We start from the raw sequence: 22,425 nt of genomic DNA, 5'->3' as shown, positions 1-22,425 counted from the left end.
ACAGTTTCTCAGGAAACTATGACACAGTGACAATGACCCAGAAATACATATGTACTGTTATTTATATACATTTGTTTGTGAGATCTCACAAATGTTTTGTGAGGGATTGTAAAAGTTTTGCGAGATCGTGTGCACATCCTGTGAGGGAATGCAAAGGTTTTGCAAGGGAAAAGTAATTTGAAAAATGTTTTCTCCCTTTAGGGGCTCTGTAGGGTACTGCATTTGTAGCGTAGGAGTAATTTTAATTTCAAAGTCTAAACATCCAATGGCGTTGCCTCTGGCCTTTATAAGTATGAAACAGAACACCCATTAAATGGACAATGATTGGCCAGATTTGGCGTCTGTGTGAAGGGGTTAATTAAGACAGAGGGCACAGAAGCTCAGGCTTGAGTCTGGTTGCAACATGCTTGGTGTTGTTTATTGTGGAATAGATGTCTCATATTTACCTTATGGGCTACTGTTCATCTGGCAGATATCTAGCATGTTTTGTTTATATTGGTTCCCTAGGAGTGAGCCTGCTGCTTTTTTTTTTTTTTGTTTTGTTTTGTTTTTGTGAGCCTGCTATCTCAGCAGACAAAGAAGTTCTCTCCCATGTCACCGTTCATTCAGCTATTTCAGGAGTGCTGACTTGTGCAAATCTTAATTATTGTGCGACTGTTTTATGATGAAATTCTACTGTCTGATCCATGTTCTTCTATGTAACTGCAAAAAAAAAAAAAAAATAGTTCCCCCCCCTCGGAAAAAAAAAAAAAAAATTAAAATAAATACAAAAATAATGGCAAGCTGATGCCTATGGTAACCAGCATTACATCTTGAAATATTTTCTGAATCCACTGTCTATTTTAAGCATGCAGCAATTCTCTGCAGATGGTATACTACAAAACATGATAGTTCAGTTCCCTATGTCTTAACATAAAGATCAGAGCTGAACTCTCTTAATCAGGTCATCTTGAGGGCAAGTGGTGTATGAACAATTCTGTATCCTAAAAAAAATAAATAAAAAGTTTGTATTATTTTTCTTGGACAGCTGAAAATTCAGAATGTGTTTTTGGTAGAACTGTCCCTATCAGATGTCTTCTGTACATTTTAACATAAATATTGTGTTGGTGTTCCCATAGCAACTGCTTTGCAACAGGTGGTTTGATTTACTTCACCTAGAACCTGTTCTCAATGGCAGATTGCCAGTCTAAATGTGATATCCAACGCTTACAAAGGAAACATTATAGACGTGGCTTGCTGCATTATATATGTATTTCTGTAAAGGATTTTGTTAACCCCTATTTTAATGATTATGTTAACTCTAGCTTTGTTCAAATTTGGGATAAAACAATGTCACACATGCTATATATATTCACACAGCTAAAAGTTCTTTAAGTGATTTAAAACTAAATAAAATATCTTCTGGACACTAACATATGCACAACCACATGAGATAAAGCCTTGAGCAAACACATTCCATGAAGATGTAATTAGTAGCCAAATTAATTTTTACTTTAGCCTTTTTGAATTAGTGGCAGGCATGCTCCACTATCAACCTTTCTTGTTTGTTTGTTGCTGTCACCTTCACTAAATCACTAAAAACATTTAAATGAAGATTTGCCAAAAGATTAATGAAAAAAATAATAAGCATTGCTGGTTAATAACATTAAAGCCTTGTAAAAGTTATGTACCTGTTTTTTTTTTTCATTATTATGTTTTTTTAAACTGTTTCTCTTGGCACAGAAATAGAGATAAAACACAGTGTTTCCCATAATGAAGAAGAATCTGTGCTGCTCCTTGTGCTGGGAAAAATGAAAATAAAAAATAAAATTTACTACTCCAGAGGAAAGCACTGATCCGGTAACTTTCACAGAAACACCCCACTTTCACCATGACCGGTGCGATTGGGGTTTTCGAAGGAAGTGACAAGCATGGCAACACAAATTGGCCTCATACCGCTGGACTGCACCCGACATTAGCAGAATCCCTGGAGGTTTGCTGAATGTGGGAATAGCGCATGGTGTGTTTTCAGGTTCCAGCACATATTGCCAGAGTTCACGTTACGGTTATTGGAAGTAATCTATGAAAAAAATGAAGCCAAGAACAACTGCATATCATCAGGGCAGATTAACCTTGTCAAATGGGGCACGGCAGGAAGTACCAGTGTCACTGGCTACAAGAATGGTTAACAGAATTCCTATTTGCTAAGGAGGCAAAACCTTGTTCACTTAATCATAATGTTCTGTATCAACATTTCATTCCATGCTGGCAGTTCAATATATATTTTTTGACGCATTTTTTAAATTCTGGATAATACACATTCATTTTGGTCAAACCACAGTAAATCATGTGATTTAATAGGTGGAGACAACTACAGCAGTGGTTACAACAGCTTTGCAGAAGAAACCCCTAATTATGAAGGGAGCTTTTTTAGTAGGTTACTAAATTCCTGGAAACAAAGAATCAACTTACTTTAGAATGTGAATGGGTGAAACGTGCATGTGTGAACTGCTTCACAAATAAAGACATTTTGTTCTAACATTATGCAATGGCACAGAATGAATTTGATCAAAAATAATCAAACATTTGTAACTATAGAATGTAAATTATGATCTAAATCTACATGACAACGTGCTAAGAAATGGTCACGTACTGAAATACATTTACAGTAAAGCCTTATTTCAGGAACCAGGGTTGCGGTAGGAACACAAAGGCATTGCTTGTCTTGATAAAGGCATCTGCAGTGTGCTGTAAATCAATAAAACCCGCCAGACTGCTTCATTTATACATGGGAACATTGGATAGCATATGGTTAGCAGTTCCGTTTTCCAACATGTGTTAGATGGACTGAGCCGCGAACATTAAATAGAAGCCTGTGCAAAGGTCACCATCGTAGAGCTGTAGGTATCAGCTGGAAAGCCTTTATTCCATTTTGATATATGTTTGAACATACACCTTAAGTACCCAGTTGAGCTATTTATTGGACCCTATAATTGATAATATACATTCCTCATGCTGTAAAATGACTGACAGTGGAATTTTTATTCCCTTGAACTTTCCATTTTCAAAATGTATTTTGGCCTATTTGTACTGCTTCAGTTGCAGTATTAAATTACATTTTTAACATGCTGTGGGCAGTTCACAACACAATTTTGTCAGATCATGTGTTTTTGTTTTTTTTTATTTTTAGTTAGTTTGCAGTAATAGGGGAAAACTTGATTCTAAATGAAAAAGCATCTTCTAATTGAAAGCAACACCAAAAACCACAACGAAACTTCCCTAGAATGTGTTTCAAGTTGCACGTGAAATGGTGTTAAATGTCTCTGCCTTTAAGTATTTATTTTCAATTCCAGAATTGTCCTTCTGTGCATGACGGTGAACATTTGACCTGCAAAGAGCCTGGTCAAATTTGAGGAGGCCCTCGGCTTTCCAAATGTCAGTGTATATTTTCTTTTCTCAGATCCTTCCGCTCAGGTCTACCGTTTGTGGCTCAATAAAATTTTGCATGTAACGTTAATGACCGTTAGTTTCTAACACATGCCAAACCACATTACCTCAGCAGCCTGTTTCTCAGAAAGCTGAAAGCAGTGCATCCTTATTTGTTACACTACATGATTTTCTCAGCAGACTAATCCAGGGTAGTTTACGCACACCGGCCATTTTGCGAAATATCCATCCAAGCAGGCTGACAACACATGACATCTCCTTTCCTCTTCAGGAACTTTCAATATGCAGCCCTTTCTGTGCTTTGCATTTTGTATTTCTCAGCAGATGCCAGGTGCATTTTAAAAAGAAACCGCATGGAAAATACCAGTATCAGGGATTTAAACCAAACTGAGGGGACTCTCTTATGAACACTTCTGTCTCAGCTCAACACCCGATTTACTGCTCAGGTTTACTTTGTAGGCTCAAATTTTACACCACGCTGGGGCAAACAGTGTTATCGCTTAGAATCAATACTACATGTTTCCTTTGGCCATAACCAAAAGCAGACCCCCTAAGCGATGCTGACAGAAATCATCTGCACCATCCCCGTTTGGTTGACAGTTTGCTTTGTACTTCATGCCTCTAAATCTCAGTCTAGTCCTCTAGAACAAGGAGCATGCTATTGGAATATTTAAAAGTTACATAACTGCAGACATATGTCAGCCAGAAAGGGATTATGTAAATAGGCCACTCATTACAATTGTATTAAGGTTGACGGGGGACAGGGACTTAAACATAGAACCAACCGTTTTGAGCACTCTAGTACATAAGTGACCTGGCAAAAGTCTGATGTGGATCAGTCATCCCCTGAAGTTTTTGACAGGTTTTTAAATTTGCATGAGATTAATGGGGGAAACAAAGTCGGTGGTAAAAGAGCAAGAGGGAAAAAAACATGACATCAATGTTCCATCTGAAAGTGAAAAACATTGTTCATAAAATCCCCAAACAGTAAAAGTGGAGGATATGAATGAATAAATGTAGAATTAACACAGTGAAATGTATCATAAAGCCTTGATTTCTCAGTACAGCACACATGCAGTTTATATAGAATAATGTAGAAATACACATCTACACCATTACAAACATTGGGAAGGTATGTGACTGTGGAAGAAGCTCAGCACATAGTGCCCATCTAGGATCAGTATTACATTTTAGATCATAATGGGTGATATTAGAACATGGATGGAGAAAACTTGATCCCAGATCAGCACTCTTACTTCAAAATGCTTTTTGAACGTGGGCACTGAAGCCAGACATTGTCCTTTTTCTACATTAAAGTGAATAGTTTAAAAACATAAATTATACAACCACATTACAATATTTATATATTATCAAATATTTCCTGAAAAAAAGTTATTTCTATTAGTAGAGTCAGCCATTGTCATCATATGAATTTGAGTGATTTAAAAAAAAACTGAAGTGGCAAAAATATTCCAACAACCTCAGCCTCATAATTTACCTGGTAAATGGTAAATGGACTGCATTTATATAGCGCTTTCATCAAAAGTGCTTTACAATTGATGCCTCTCATTCACCCATTCACACACACACTCACACACCAACGGTGAAAGGCTGCCATGCAAGGTACCAATCAGCTCCTTGGGAGCAATTAGGGGTTAGGTGTCTTGCTCAGGGACATTTCGACACACCCAGGGTGGGGGATCGAACTGGCAAGCCTCCGACTGCCAGACAACCGCTCTTACCTCCTGAGCTATGTCGTACCTATAGACTAGAGATTAGATACACAAGACTAGAAGTACTGCTGGTTTTCATTTCTACCTGATCATTAATGTCACTGATGGGCCAGAGATTCTGACACTGACCTCGTATGCCAAATCTAAATCAGTTCCCGATTAGAGGTAATGGAAATCAGAATTAAATTCAGCAGTAGTAATAGACTCAAAATTCAAAAAAACATTTTATCTTGCCATGACAAGTTCTCCAAAAGTGGCACCTATTCACAAAGCTGCTGAGACTACAAAGGATAGGGGAGACCTCTTAAGCTATAAGAAAACACAGGGTTCACCCAAGCTCACTTCCTTGTCTTGTTGAGAAACGTTGCTCACTAGTGCCAGTGTGGTTGGCTTCAGTATAGTATTCATAACATTTACTTTGTTTTTCATTCATTTTAAATGAGTAATAGGATGTTTTCAAAGTTACCTATGGCTTCAATTAGGCTTTAGGGCTCAAATTAGGGTTCAGCTAGGGTTAGGGTTCGGAAAACGGTAAGTCTGAGGGTTGAGGCATGTTTACGGTCGTGTTCAGCAGCTTGAAGAAAGGTTAGGACAAGGGTTCGTTTTTTATTTTGGATGAGCCAAAAATTCTCTCTAGTAGCATTGCTGCCTATGACCATAAGATATATATGCATTTTTTTTTTTTTTTTGCAAAACTTTTTATTTTTTAAATGACCAAACATTTTGCATTTGTAGGTGTTTCAGCCACCAGTTTCCATGTTTATCAATGGTAATAATATGGTCAAAATACAAAGTCAATATTTTTTTTCCCCACAAGAAAATTCAGTCACAATAGGTGTTTTAAATTCATCTAATGTCTAGCAGGCTCGAAATTATAAAGCTGCGACCCATCTGGAGCATTGGAAATTGGATTTTCCACCTTACTGGTCTTGACGATGTCGACATTGGGATTAACCATGCTGGTAATGCTGCTTACTTAGCCATTTACTGTAGCTCTCGCCCTGTTCCCTCTATTATTCAGATTTGAGGTGTGCGTGGCCAATTGCATTCTATAAATGAGCACAGATGTAACTCTAAGAGTTTTTTTTTATTTAGAAATTCCATTTTCCCACATATCAACTCACTGGGTATGACAACGATGCTTGTTGTGAATTTTTTGTGAATACGGCCCCAGATCTGCACAAAGGCTAAGTGTGCATGGTCAAATTGGGCCCCAGGTATCTTAAGTCTTTGTAACTTTCACATTCCATACCAAGAACAAATTTCTTTTTTCAAGAGCCCACTGTGCTGTAAAGGTAATCTGAGTATTGTTTAAGTTTACAAACATATGCTTATGAGCGTCATGGGCGGCAGTGTAGCATACTGGCTAAGGAGCTGGTCCTGTAACCTCATAGGTTCGATTCCCAGGTACGACACTGCCGTTGGGCACGGTACTTAGCATGCATTGCTTCAGTATATAACCAGCTGTATAAATGGATGCAATGTAAAAAGTTGTGTAGGTCGTCTCTGGATAACTGCATCAGCTAAATGCCTGTAATGTAATGAATGTAATGTCATGACAAACAACTGTGAAAAAACAAAGCACCCCAAATACTTTTCATTGATGATTAAACGCACATGTAATACTTAGTCCATATACAGTAATAGCATATTAATAATAGAATTTCATTATTTTTTCCATTTTAGATGGACAGCACTTTAAATTTGTGTAAACTCTTTAAATTTAATTTAAATAACTTAGAGGGCACACTGAACTTTGACATGTTGAAAGACATTTTTTTTTCAAGAAATTACAGTAAGCAAACGATTGTCTCAAGTCGATAATTCTCATAAAAACTTGATCTGTTTTACAAACATTTACTCAAGACCACAAATCTCAATATTTCAACCAGTTAATCAACAATGCACTTGTTTGGACTTTTTTTAATGCTAAGACTTATATAGTGCATACAGGAGGACGCTATGGGGGCACGGGACAATATTAAATAATTTCAGCATTCTTGCAAATACACAGAAGACATCAAAGTTCATACAATTTCATTTAAGTAAATAAATAAACCAAATATTTTATGTTCCTGTTAAATAATGCCAATTTAGTAGTAGGGGAATCAATATAAAATAGGCCGTTTGTTTCTCGATATTGCCAATTATGCAGAAAAAAAACATTAAACTATAAATGAATAGTTCCAAATCTTATATTACAGTTTTAATTTCCAGTAAAATCGGCCTGCTGGAAAAAAAACACAAACATTCAGTTGTTCCATTTTCATGTAGCAATTAAGTAAATACCAGAATCCCAGTTACCAAACAGCTTTGCATCGTAGATGCCGCATAACATGATTAATTATATGCCTCTATGTTTAGATTCACAGGTACATGTATTTCATGAGTGACAGCAAAATAAACAAATAAAGAAAACAAGACAATTTAATCTATCCTACTGTATTTTGAGCATGCACCAGCCACAGCTGTATTTCCACTGCCAGGCCCAACCATGTCAAGCCAAAAGCCTAATGCCAAAAAACTCAAGCTCCTGGCAAATTGTTTGTCCACCACTGGGTCTCAGAGCTATTATTGTCAATCTGAACACCCTCCCATGCAAAGCTTCTTGGTGTTGATGTCATAAACCCATATTGCCACATATTGATGACAAGTTTCCTGTGATGCCCCCACCCATTTCCACCATTTACTTGCCACCCAAATGGCCCATTGAGGACCACCTGCATAAGAAGGGTTAAAACTGCAGGCTTGAGGCACACAGAAGGTGTGACCAAGGCCCCACCAAAGCCCAGAAGAAGCTGGTAAAGGAAAAAAAAAACACTGGCATGCACTTACTCACCCAGCATTGACACAGATGTGGAAATATTGCTATTGCTTAGATTAAAACAGACAGTTCGCTTACATGCAAATATACTGCAGTAAGCATTTATCTCTTACCTAAACAAATGTATAATTAAAGTTGCATTTACTGATTTGTTAAACTGTCCAGCTAGTATTACTATGTTTGTATATTCTACACCTAGCACTGCATGACACATGGATATTGCTATGAAGCTAAAATACAGTAGCCCTATCAAATTTTTGGGACACGACTATTCCAAGTCATGTTTTTTTTTTGTCTGAACGTCACATTTCTGTGTATATTCAAGACCACATTTTGTGCAGATATAAAAACTGAATTATAAATTGCTCAAGGCACAAGGCCAACAAAATACAACAAAAAGTTACATTCAAAAACTGACTGAAAAAGCTAGACATGGATATACTAACTGGTCTAAACCAGTCACAACCAAGAAAAAAATAAATACATTTTTGCAAATAGTGCATTCATTGATTGGCATAAATTGTTGTAAGCCTGTAAGCAGCTTGCAAATGTGGCTCAATGATCAATTTGCATACACACCCACAGTAAAAGAAAAGCAAAAACTCCTTAGAGGTGAATTTTGTTTAACACCAAAAAAAAACTGGAAACTGAGTTGTCAGTTACTGAACCATGATCAGGTAATTATATTAAGGAAAAGGAAATTAAGTATGTTAAGCAAATTGTGGCATTAAATTGCACAGTTGCAACAACTTTGATACATTTGGCAATTCACATGAATTAAACAGAACCAAATAGCGACAATCAAATATATTAACCGCTTTACTATAAAGATATTATAGTACATGTGAATTTTTTTTTCTGCTTTTCCTGTGGCCTTGAGTCAGTTTTTGGCAGACAATGTAGATGATGAAATCACAGGGTTGATTGAAAGGAGAAATCACAGGTGCCACAACCTTGAGAGGAAAAGAAATAAAACCAAACAGAGAAATTTGTGAGCAAACTTGCAGTTGCACAGTTATGACTAAGAGTTTTCTGACTGTGAGCTGGGAAACATTCAACACATATTTGGCTTCTTCTCCTTAAAGGTATAGTCCAACTTTTTTGGGAAATTTGCCTTTTGGTAATCTTACCCATGGTTAGACGATCAGATCGATATGAATTTCATCCCTATGTGTCCAGTACACAAGTGTGAAGACAATATCTATAGGCTGCTTGCTAACGGCTTGCTAACGGCTGCAGATGGAAGTAATGTTAGCTTTGCTAATTAGTGACGGAAATACACCTTTCTGGCATCTCCAAAAGCTCAGTTATGTACCCTTGCATCTTACGCTTTTATAATGATTGTGATTGTGGGAAATACATTTGGACTTTAAATCCAGCCTCTATTGAAAATGTTTTGAAATGTATAAATTGAAGAGGGACTTGTGTAGGTTGTGTGTATCAAATTTTGTGCCACTACCACCCTAGGTGGCAAAACAGCACCACATCAAAATTTCAGTTTTTCAAAATATAATCATTACACACGTACCCCTACATCCAATACACAACAAAGTTGGTATGGATGGTATTTGGTTTTCAGTTCATGGCAAAATACCCCCGTGCGCTACCGCTCACCCTTGCTGCTTGGCTTCTGACATTGCTGCTTGCAGCTAAATTTTGGAATTTAAATGAGCTGTCGAAGGATAAAGGTAAGCCTAAAATCTAGGGCTGGGCAATAAAAATGTATTTTGTGCATACCAGTATCAATTCAAGCAAGGGCTTTTCAGTACCATGATCAACTGTATTTTGTTTTTCATCCAGTGAATATAAAAAATTGGACATTCCAACAGCGTGATAAATAATTTGTGATGTAAACAACACATGCAGAGAAGTTTGTGGAAACCTCTAGCTGTACTTTTAAATGAAGGAATACATGGAAGTAGTGTTTACTAGTGCTCAAATGTTTTTTTTGTAATAACAATTATCTTTCTTCATTTGATCATGTGTTTTTGTCAATGATGTGGAAGCTACAAGGCCATGCTGCTGAGTGGATGTCTTATCAACACCAAATTGAAATGAGTGTTTAAAAAAAAAAAAAAATTATTCTCGTTTGGATGTTCACTACCACTGCACCAGGTATGATTAAAGAAAAAAAGACGAAAGAAAGCCAATATGCTGTATGGCATGATTACTGCTTAGAGAAAAAAAAAAAAAAAAACGCATTTGATAATAGTAAATATGGTTTACTGCCAAGCCCTACATGAGGTATACTTTATCTTTTAATTCCAAACCTTGAAGCGTGAATTTTTTTTTCTTGAATATTTTGTCTAGTAGGCTAACAGTATGTTTACTAGGATATCCAATTTATTTTTTTAATTCAGTGTTCCTAACAAAAAAAAAAAAAGAAATGTACCATTACCATTGAATATTATTGATTTATCCTTATTTTTATACAGTTACAGTATATTCCAGTTTACTCCTGTGTAAGTTACATTAGAAAACCAAACACCGTCATACTGTATATATGCAAAAGAAATACATTTTGGCCATATCACCCAGCCTTACTAAAGCCATTGGAAAGATGTGCTACATTGGCTGAGAATTAGTTCAACAGAAGAACGGACAATTTCCTTTGATTGAAAGAAACAAACTGTTTGAGTCTTATTAACTACAGGAGAGTGCTGAATAAAAAGACCACTGAGATAATACCAATAAACAACACGTGTTAATCCCTGAACACAGACAATCAGATCGAGAGATCTCCAGGAAGTTTCACTTTACAGCACTTGCTGTAGTAGGAATAGGCCATATTAGGGACTCGTCAGCTTGGACACTGATCAAATACTCAGCAGGCAGTGCTATTTACACAAACCTCTTCTTCCTACCTGCATCTCAATTTATATTTTAATTCCCACCTTTCACTCTCCTCCATTGACATGATATCGCTGGTTAGAAATGACTGCTTTTCACAAAAACCTGCTTTTCTCATGATGATAATGAAATAAGATTTTAATCTATTGAAACCATTTTAAATTTTAATCAGTCAACTATAAAATATTCTTTAAAAAAACAAAAAGAAAAAACATACAAATTAGAAGTTCATCGCTTTCACTGGCTGAATATTTCAATGAATAGTGTAGATGAGGAAACCATTTCCTTACCTCTAGTACAGAAAGAAGAAACGTGCTCTGTGGGATGTGGCCATACTCTCAGACATGTTGCGCACTTTCAGATAGCTCACAAACCCTCTGAAGAAGAGCAGGAGGCCTGCAAAAGGGACAGAGATAACATGAGTAGAACCATGACTTCTCAATAAAAAGGTACTAGTTTAGCTGCCTGCTAAGAAAATAATCACAAAATGCTAATTATTGAGCCATATTTATATGAACTGGTTTATTAACAAAAAAAAAAAAAACTCTGATAAGATGAATCTTCAAAAAACCAAATGCACTTTCACACACCCAGTTATGACTACTTTAAGCGGTTTAGCTCACTGGAGCAGGAAATGCAAAACCTCTGACAGAGAGGCAGTGACACCTGGGTGTGATATAAAGCTACTGAAGCTAGACCGCCACGTGTGGTCTCTGACCGTTTGGAACCAAACTGAGCTTGTGATTGAGGTTCACTGAAAAGGTGCAAAGTACAAACAAGGATGCATACAAGCACAACTGGAAATGACTCGATTAAAGAGAAGCACACACTCCCTTATTTTCAGAAGTACTCTGCCGCCTGGCGTTCTTGAGATGTCAATAACACCTATCGTTTTCAAAAAGATGGTGTCATCCACAGAAGGAGACAACTTTCATTCATGTCCAATTTCTATGGCACAAATATTGGAATACCACTTAAGGTGTTTTGACTCAGCAGTGTCATATTTTATCATGCTGTGTATTGTAAATACAGGTGAATAGCTAGCAAACCAAGCACAATTTAAAAACAAACATGAAACCAACAGAATTTTAGTCTGCATGAAGCAACAAACGGACTCAAAAAATAAAAATAAAAAGTAAATCACCACAATTTTACAATTTGGAACGTCAAACCACAACTACAGTCTGCCCTCCTCACAAGGGCAGTGTCAAAATCAGGCTCCTAAGTATGTGTCCCCAAAGTATGTACCATCTACTAAGCAGACTGCATACCGTTTGGCACAGTATGTAAAAATAATCCCTCACACTCTCTGCCAACCGTACTGTGGAAGTGACGCAAGTTTGCTGCGCAAGACCCTTGCGCAGCCATTCTCACGTTTCGTTGTTGTTGTTGTTGTTGTTCAAGGAAACAGTGAAGCTGTGCATCACGTTTATGGTACCAAAATGGTCACTTACTTCCCGAAAAGTATGTTCCTGAATATACTCTGCAAAACCCCAGAAATGAGGAGGTTATATCATCCTTGAATTTTAAGTCCACTACATTTAAAGAAAATTCTGCCTACTTTCTCATCCAGCGCACTCCACAAGTATACTCAAAAGTAGGCGAGTGCGCCGATTCAAACACGGCAAAGTAACTTTCGGTACCCCACTCAGGAGCCGCACAAACATGAATTTATTTGCGAAGGAATTCCAAGTTTGCTTTCATTTTCACTGTCTGAGACAAAGGCGAACGAAACAGAAGTTCCTTTGAAAGGCCACAGCATTGCGGCGAATCTGCTCTGAAAGAGGCCTGGAGAATTCAGGAGCTTTTCATTAAAATGGATCTTTTCACAACGCATTTACGGCAAAGTTTCTTAAGCAAGTTCTGGGTTCAGAGCTGAAGCTCTGCCACACACTTGGCTTTTTTGGTAAGAATACGCCCATCTCATACAAATGGGGGTGCTACTGCAGGAATAAGGAGGCTTGCAGTTTTCAAGTTTCTAAACCCATTTTAACAAAAGAAAACAAGTTGGGGAGCCGGAGAAAAAGATTTTGGCACAGAAATAACGTCTTCTGTCCAGCAGGCTGCAGAAATGCTTAGACCCAGTCAGCAGGGAACGTTAGCATGCACCAAAGGTGCCTTCTATCATTTGGGGGACTGGCTTGCATGAATAAATTGGATACCCATAGCCACACAGTCCACACTGAGAGGGATCGCAAAATAAACACAGGACAGGCATTTTGGTTAAGGTCTACTTTTCTCCCAGTTGCTAAATGCAAAAAGTGGAAGCCAACAGTGAACAGTAAACAGTTCCGCAGGAGTTTAATGAATCTGGAATTTGCAATACATAGACCCATCTCTCACTTTTTAATTCTGCCATCTGTCTATGTGAGGTACCGTCCCCATTTTAAGGGAAAAAATAACAAGAATTTATTGTCTACCTGTTATTCTGTCTCCATCTGTTATTCTCCATTAAAGGTAAGGGTCTGCAATACTCTTTTTGTTTAGCTGCTTTGCACATTTCATTTCTGACAAAATATAATTACATTTTTTCTTACAGTTACTTTAGCCAAATATATTGAAACTTATTTTTCAAACATAAGACCTATGGACTACAGCTTCTGAGAGATAAATATTACCATTAGGATTAAGATTTACACGTGAGAAGCTTAAACATTCGCAAAACTCATCACACAGTTCACAGACTATTTTTAGCAGCGTGATCTCGGTAATACAAGACACCAACATGCATCCTAGTTCCTTACCACTGGACACAGCACCGGAGAGATTTAATCACTTGATGGAAGCACAGAACTAGATGTCAATGTGACCTGCTTTGCAGTTTTTAAAGGCCATTTCAGTATTTAAAAATGACCATTTTTGGCAAGATAATGTTTATATAAGGACTTTTTCTGAATACTGGACTGACACAAAGCAGCAATACCACTTCCATATTCAAATTACATTTAATTCACATTAGAATGTTAACTCACCAAGAATGAGAAATATCCACCAGAGCCAATATTGTCCATTGAAATATCCATTGAAATAATCAGAAAACTAAAACAAGAAAATAAACCCACAAAGGAATACCAATGTTAGTTTTGTGGACAATGGTAACATATTTATAGATGTCCTCTCACAGGTAAAACATTCAGAGCTTGTGAAGCACGCTAACATTATAAAAAGCTGCCATTGTTTACAAGTCACATATCTGCTCGCACAGCTCAGGCCATCAAAAGCCATGTGAATACTAATAGAACAGATGCAACAGCTTCACTGCATCAATCAATGATGTTGTCCACTGATTTTCCATAACTTTGCTTTTTTAAGCACATTGCATGTAACTGGTAAAACAGTTTAATTAGTAGAAGCATGATTTAAGTAGCTTATGTTGTGAATCTGGTGATTCTCAGATTCAGATTGTTGTCTGATAAACCCACCCTGACGATCAGGATCCACTTGATCAGGGACAGCCCGAACCCACAGATGGCGCCGTATCTGCCTGCGATAGTGTTGGTCAGGCAGAAAGACAGGCAGAACCCGATCCAGTTGAAAAGAAAGGCCACTGTTTTTACAAAAACACAGAGAAGGCCATATTCCTGTAATAACAGCATTGCAAAACAAACAAATACACTCATTTCAATTTCACTTTTGTGAAATAGACCCCATTAAATAAAGACTTACCAAACTGGCACTGGAGAGCCACAAGGTATGTTAGTTTTTGTTTTTTACCATTATTTTACCATTACATCAGCCACCAATTCAAACCCATGAAACCAGGTGGGATGAGATAACTGTGTAATCAACTGCTTTGACAGATTGATTAACCAAAACCAGCTGTACCTGCAACTCTCCAGGACCAGAACTCTGGACTCATTTGCAGTGCATTAGGCAGACTGCAAACACAACAGAACAGCATCCAACAAATAACCTTAGTCATTACAACTTTGCATTACAGGTTCAATGTTCATTATAAACAGTAGTGCACAAAGCTTTAAAATGACACTGTAACCAAATATCCAGCTCTGTGAAATTACTACATTGAATGCATTGTAGTTTCAGAAGGCAGTAATCAAAAGCCACAGTCAGCAGTTCTAGCAAATATGGAAAGATTTCTTGCTTTATGGTTGTTCAAATGTGCTTGAACAGTATAGCTCTACACTAAAAATGCAGTATCACAGTCTTTTATTCTATTGGTCTCTGGTGCCATTTGTGTAGCTCAATCCTAAAAGCTTTGTTAAAAATATATGCCTACACTAATAATTTGGACATCACTTACACTTTCTTTTTGGAATTTGATTTTATAAATATGAATCATCACACAGCCCATTTTATTTGGAAAGCAAAACTATGCTTGAAATTGACACTCATTGACATTTCACATAAACACCACCAGATGGGGCCGTAGTATTAAGTGTTCACACTTCAGAATTTGGTTTAAAATGGTATCATATTCAAATAATGTATATGGATGTACTAGGGCAAATGGAAAATACACAACAAAATTTAGCTCAGCAAAAATGTGTGACTTACTGAAGAAGGCCAACATAAATATCCCATCATTGCCAATTTTTAGCTGATCAGCATCACTGAAGTCCTCTCGAGGTGGAAAAACATCCTCCTAGATGAAAACAGAAAAAGTAGCTGACAAAGCACATGGTCAAGCAGCATCCAATGGCATATTTCTCCTTTACACCAAATTTGATTATAATAATGTCTGAATTTAGGCTGCTTATATTCATGCACAATATTTAGCCATTTACCATGAGACTTCATATATTACACCAACATATTGTATTTGCAGTCATCTCAACAACAAACTTTATTTACAAAGGTCTTATATAAAAAAATGCATCTATTGGTAATACATAAATAAATAAATAAATAAATAAAAGAACACAAAATGACCCAATACCCAATTAGGTTCGGATGTCCAATAAATACCCCAGTATTGAAAATTCTATTTTAAAAATGCTGAGAATTAAATAAATGAGCAGGGAAGCATTTACCCGCTGCACCACCCCCACTGTGGCAGTTGCCATGGCTGCAGCTTTGGCATTCTCTGCTTCATCATAGGTGGGCAAGGAGGTAGCAACACTGTACGGGGGTGGCACAGGGAACTCACACTGAAAGTTGTTTTCTGTGGGAACATAATGTGGAATGTTTTCCACAGTAGAACAGAAAAAACATGCCAAATGCAGAATTTGCAGCATGCATGACACCAATACCATGCTAATTTACAAGTTAAAGGGGAACTTCACCATCAAGTATAACATCCTATGTTTTGATACTCTCAGAATTGGTGTAACTTTTTTTTTCTTGCTTCAAATTTAAATCTTTCATCTGTACTTTCAAAAAACCATTCAAGTGATAATGGCTTCTCTTCCAATCTCTTACATAAATGGGGGAGTGTTTTGAACTGGAAGGTGTGCAATCCTGAAAAATAAATTATTTTATCTATAATAGATTTTTGAAATCACAATCACACCATTTAAGACAAACTGAACTGTTGCTTTCATTTAACAGCAACATTGCATTTTCCAAATCCATTCCCAACACTGGAGAAAAGGGGATGAGTTATACCCAGGAAACTGCTTGAGTTCAGGTTCTTTACATTTTCTTTGCTGTGGACCAAAGCACTGTGTACGACAGATTAGAAAAGACATGAGTAAATTATTGTGCACGTGAGGACCAACAAAAAATAACTGGCTGTAAATCCCCATTAAAAGCAGTACTATGAAGTGTTTCTACGGTCAGGAAAAGAGGACATGGAGCACCTGGAGGTGCACTGGCTCCCAGTGTAACGCTGGCGTATGAAGGCGGTGGGGCATCGGGGTCTACTGGCACACTGCCTTCTGCACGAGGGTCCGCCTGGGTGCAGGAGGGCGTGTCAGTACCGGAGGCCCCTTCGGAGGGGTCGTCCTCATTGTGCAACTGGACACAAAAATATGGAACAGACAATCGTCATTGGTGCATATTCATCAGAGACTCACTACTGAAGACTGAATTGGTCAGGGAGCTGGATTGTGACCTGAAGTTTGCAGGTTTAGTGGGGAACAAGTGTTTTCTTACAAAATGTAATTAACCTATTCATACATTTTGTATTTTTTGTTTTTGTTTTTTTAATTGATTTTAATATTCATAACTCAAAAATCATGTTTATGCACATATCCTTATGATCACTGACAAATACAACTTTAATAATAATAATAATAATAATAATAATAGCCAGAACAAGACCAAAGGGTGTTTCAGCACCTCTGGTCCTTCGCCCACAAATTACACATGCTTAACAAGTGCTTATTGATAATTATGTATGTAGTAAAATAAAGATTAGCTTAATTTGGCCACCTCACCCAGCACATTTAAATTTAGTAAATAGACAAAGTTTTGGACAGGGGTTGGATTCGTTCGTGGCACCACGCAACTGTACAGTGGTCAATATATGTAGGAACCGTGTTATTTGCTCTAACTGTTCTAAAATGTTCATAAGGCAATGATGTTGTCTCGTACCTTCTTATTGCCCTAAGAGTGAGGTGTGACCATTCCTATCCATATTAACTGTGAGATACTGTAACGTCAATGCAGCATGTGTAACCCACAACTGCTTCCCCAATCATCCGGAGACTGCCAACTATATAATTCATAATCACTATTCTCTGCTTAACGTTAGCTAGCACTACGTTAGTAAACAACTAACGTCAAAGCAATGGACAGCTTATTACGTTAGATATCTAGTACGTCTCCCCATAGGAACCGGCGTAAGAACTGACTGCATTGAACACGTCCTGTAGATCTAGCTAACACAACCTAATGTGTGGTGAAAACACTGGTCGATAATTGTCCGTAAAGTAAGCTTTTTTTTTTTTAAATGAACATAAGTTACATATCGATATAATATATAATAATATAACTCATCATAGCCTAGCTAGCAATCGGTGTCGTTCCCTTTATCTGAGGCAGAGAAACAGACCCGAGATAACGTCGTTGCCGCTGTTTATCGTCAGTTACATTATAAAGAACAACATAGTTGTTGTCTAGCTTGCTTGTCAAAGATATTAATCATCCATGTGATGCTGCAGTAAGGTTACGTGACACGGTGAGCGAGCCAACAAGTAATTCAATGCCAAAGCAAAGCTACTAACCAGCAAGGAAATGCGGAAGTGAGCAACAAAGACGCAGCTAGCAACTTAAAACTGCTAACGTTAGCTAATGAACCATGGGAGACAGTCACACCAAATTGCATGTTACCTACTACCGTTGCCACACGCCGTTTAATTTTGTCTCAGTTTTGGTAAACTCACTGAGAATTAGTAATTAATGTTGTTTTTCTTACCACTTGATATCGACTCGCTGCCTGGTGATGTTCCATTTTGTCACGTAGCTAGATAGCTACCAAGCTAACTAGCTCAACGAACAGTCGTCCAAGCGAGCTCGTATAACAGCTGACGTTATCTGACCGGCTAATATTTCGAAGGTAACTCAAACAGCCAATTAAATTTGATTTAGCACAGTATACTAATCGGTCACTATCATTTACATGCCCGCATTATATAAACGACATTGAAAAACACTGTTTTTTTTTCGTCTGTGGGTGGGCTTTTAAATCCGCAAGGATACACTGATCTATAAACCAAGTGGACGTGATAGCGCTGGCAAGGTTCTTTATGTTCACCCATCCATACCAAATCAGGTCCTTTCGTAGACTTTATACAAATGGGTCCTTTCTGCAAATATGAGTGAATCTACTAATCATTCACAAATAAATCGTTAACTCTAATATATAAAAGCCGTAAATGTTATTATCTAGTTAGTGCTCGTATAAGAACGTGCTCGTTTTTCTTCACTACCACTAGCCTGCTTCAGGTTACCAGTACTCCGACATTCCTTGTGCCTGAAAATGCAGAACTTGTTCATTCAATACTGATCTCAAATTGGCACCACTACAACATCACTGGGCGGATCACTGAGGTTATGCTGAGTGAGCATAACTTTAAGCCTCCCAGATCTCCTCTGTTCTGAAATGCCTATCCTAATGATTGTGACAAAAAGGTTACTGAAACACACATATATCCACAACAGTGATGGAAGCACACAACAGAACAACAATTGTTGTAGTCTTTTAAATACATTCCAGGTTATGTATTATTATTATTATTATTATTTTGAGTTACTAATTCTGTACTTGGACTCTTGGCTTTACCCAGGCAGTGGAAATGACCAACCTTGATTGTTTCATGGAACCAGCAGAATTTTGGCTTTATATAATTTGTAGTTGGCCTGGTTCAGAGGGATTTTGAAAATACCTCTGAAAAGTAGGTCATCTTTTTCAAGGTAAATCAGCCCTAATAAATTCTGTAAACTACAGCATTAGATATCTGAGAATATTATCAGTAGTAGTTGCTGACACCCTCTTGCGAATGGACAACAATACTGTGCTGATGCATGAAAGTTAGCAGGCTGCAATACCTCAAACAGCACGTAACCTGTTAATTTAAGAAGTAGGCTATACAAGGCTATACAATACAAAAGGACATTGTATGTTCCCCAAAGTCGTCAATTCCAGGGCAACTAGAGCCAAAGAGGGAAACGACTGTAAGCACGTACTAAGCAAAAGAAAAAAAAAAAAACGTTTAAATCCCATGTAGACTGCGGGCCACTTCAGCAGATGCAATGCACATACATTACATTCTCTGAATCTAGATGTTTAAGGACATGATTAATGATGGGCGCAGGACAATTAATACCAACTAACTTTAATTTTATTTAAATAAAAAAGCTATTTTTGTTCTGATTTTAGTGAGACAAAGACAGTTGTCTAATGCAAATAACATTAGTAGTTTTCTCTTGGCTCATCATTGCATATACAGAATGTTTTTTGAGTTTTGCTGGAACTGGGTTTACCTTTCCAGTTGAAGGTGATACTGCTTGTTTTCTCTACACAATAGCCTACAGTATAGGCAATGTTGCCTGTGTGAACTGCAGGTCCATCCAGGGAAATGGCAAAAAACAAAGCTTAAGATAACATCCAGGGCACCTCTTAGGGATGCTTCAAAATATAAATTTGCCATTGCAACAGATGTATTAGCAATAGTATGGGACTCTTTGCATCTAGAGCTGAAGAGTAAAATATGGTAAATTTTTGTGGCGTATTATGTATGTATTTTTTCATAGATATCCACATTTGGTATATTCCAGTTTTGATTAGGAGGGAATCAGTTTAATATTATAGCATGCAGGGTGAAATTTTGCATAGCTGAAACAGTGGCTTTAATATTTACGCAGTTCCTCTGTAGCCCTTTTGAGGGCAGTGCTGGACAATAAAACTGCTTTGTGGCTTGTGCATTAATTATTCTTTCTCATGTAATGAGAACCCCACATTTCATATGGAATGATTTCATGACCAAATATTCAGATGCATATCTGTGAAAATACACAATACTATTTGTTTACAGAACCGAGAAAGGGTGTTACAATGGAACATTTTTTACATGGAATTGTAGCTCCTACAAATAAATTCCAGGATCCCTGCATAACTGGAAACACCAGGTAGTTAATCCCTTAGGTTGGAATCTTCATTGACTAGCAGGTACAATTCAAAGTTTCACCAGTGAAAACTGACCATGGCATTTTTGTCAGAATTAATGTAAAAGGTTAACAAAGCTTCCATTAAGTGCCTTCTTAAAATGTCCAGAAATAAACTACTTTTTGCATTGTAAATGCTTCAAAACATATACAATTGAAAGCTTTCCACAGCATTCTAAATGGGTATACCTTAAAATGAATGAGAGTAATAATAAGAGTATTCACTGTTTGTACTACTGATGATATGGTTTCATAAAAGGATGGAAGTATACATGACCCTGCGTGCAGCTATAAAACTGTAGAAAACTTAAAGCTACAATACTTTCAACGCTGTCTTCATTGTGTTAACTGAAAGACATAAAATGGCTACACTGACCTTTCAAGTCCATTGTGTCCTGTTCCACTGAGGGGGGACTACTGGCAGAGAAGGTTACTGAAAGAGAAATCCTGGTGTCAGAGTGAATTAAATGGTCCTATCCCACATGGAATTCTGGGCTTCACAGAATTATGAGTGGATATGCTCCCATAGTTACAGATAACCAAATGTACTGTAATATTCAGATTTTCCAGTCCATTTTTTACTTATTTGAATCATTAAAATATGTAATAGATTTGGCTAGAGTTGACATTTTCAGGGCCATTTAATGTCACTGAGAGTTGCCTCCCTGCATGTAATTTTCATCTGATGAAAAGCATATTCTCTCATTTTGTGACTATAGATATGTAGATGGCTTGTTGAGCATCGCTATGTTTTTTGTGTAATCTCAATAGTAAATATTGCCATTTAATGATTGGTATCCACAAATATTTTACCACATTTCCTTAGTTGCTTTGATCACCATAGCTTGTGTACTTGTGGAATCAGCTTCAACCTGCTTGAGTGCTCCTGGCATTCCGTGCCACATTTTATTTACATAACTGAGGACAGATAAACAAATCAGTGAAGTCATTCTGTTCCCCATCTATCATAGTTGTCGTTTTGGTAATTATGAAATACCGATTTTGTTTTTTGATCTTTTTTTTTGACTAGGGTTGTTCCTTATATGTGGTTTAGTGAATTTCTGATGTTCTCATTTCCAACTAGATTACTTGTAGAACATGCTGATCTCCACTTGCATTATCCTTGACATTACTTGACATTACTTGGTCAAATAAGTGGTTAGTTCTGTTGTTGTTTATTATTGACAAAATAAAAACAAATGTGTGGACTTCAGTTAACATTATTTGAAGATAACTTTGTTTAAAACAGAATAAACCACTATTGTTTGAAAGGTAAAACAAATAAAGTGTCTTCAATAGTACCTTAAATTAATCAGTTTAATTAGACTAATCCAATTAGATTTATCTGCATTACTGCTGTAAATCCATTTCACATTCTGTGAAAAGTGGCCTGGCCAAACAATTCATTGTGTTTGAAATGAAAAACAATATTGGCTGGCACTGTAGCTTCACATGGTGTGCCGTGTGTGTATGTTTGTATGTATGTATGCACTCTGCACATAGATAGTGAACAACCCTGATTCTGAATTTCTATAGAACTAGTACTTCCCTGCTAACACAAAACATTTTCACAATGTTGTTGCCATGTTGTGGCAATGTTAAACCCTAACTGACAAACTATTCCAGGAACATAGTGAGAACATTTTGTGTGAGCTGTGTTGCACTTTTAAATGGGGTTTAAAAATAAATAAATAAATAAATAAATAAATAAATAAATAAATAAATAAATAAATAAATAAATAAACCTTGTTTTATTATTACACTTAACCAAATACCACAGAGATATCATGCTTCTTCCTGCTCACTAGGTCTTAACCTCCTGTCAGTTTCAACAAAAAATGTTCATATTTCATGTGCAATATCGTGGGCCTCCATGAGCAAATTTCAATGAAGAATATCTGGTTGACACCACTTTGCTATAAGCATATTAATCACAAAAAAATGATGTTTTGCATTTGCTGAAAGAGAGGAAATTAAATTGATCAGCCCTAAAGCTAACATCAGCCTGCTCTCCATCAAGGGGCA

The 22,425-nt window shown here is 37.0% G+C and overlaps 1 protein-coding gene across 1 annotated transcript; it reads right to left on the bottom strand.

Moving 5' to 3' along the window:
• Window positions 1-6,766: 6,766 nt before the first annotated feature.
• Window positions 6,767-18,700, bottom strand: LOC118223526 (NEDD4 family-interacting protein 2-like). Its single transcript, XM_035410178.1, has 8 exons — window positions 18,152-18,700; window positions 16,593-16,749; window positions 15,825-15,955; window positions 15,349-15,436; window positions 14,256-14,380; window positions 13,806-13,872; window positions 11,124-11,229; window positions 6,767-8,936 (listed from the first exon to the last, which is right to left on the bottom strand). Exons 1-7 carry the CDS (start codon window positions 18,185-18,187, stop codon window positions 11,126-11,128), a joined length of 708 nt encoding a protein of 235 aa, XP_035266069.1. The 5' UTR covers window positions 18,188-18,700; the 3' UTR covers window positions 6,767-8,936; window positions 11,124-11,125.
• Window positions 18,701-22,425: the final 3,725 nt, after the last annotated feature.

The sequence above is a fragment of the Anguilla anguilla genome, chromosome 3 (assembly GCF_013347855.1).
Source record: "Anguilla anguilla isolate fAngAng1 chromosome 3, fAngAng1.pri, whole genome shotgun sequence".
Classification (NCBI taxonomy): Eukaryota; Metazoa; Chordata; class Actinopteri; order Anguilliformes; family Anguillidae; genus Anguilla; species Anguilla anguilla.
This window is presented reverse-complemented; position numbering and strand designations above follow the sequence as displayed.

Excerpts from the sequence above, each read along its gene's own strand:
- LOC118223526 (XM_035410178.1), bottom strand. The coding sequence starts at position 18,187 with ATGGAACATCACCAGGCAGCGAGTCGATATCAAGTG. Across the intron at positions 15,956-16,592 it reads GGGAGCCAGTGCACCTCCAG|AAAACAACTTTCAGTGTGAG; the intron begins GTGCTCCATGTC and ends ATGTTCCCACAG. Across the intron at positions 13,873-14,255 it reads AGTGGATCCTGATCGTCAGG|TTTTCTGATTATTTCAATGG; the intron begins GTGGGTTTATCA and ends TTCTTGTTTTAG.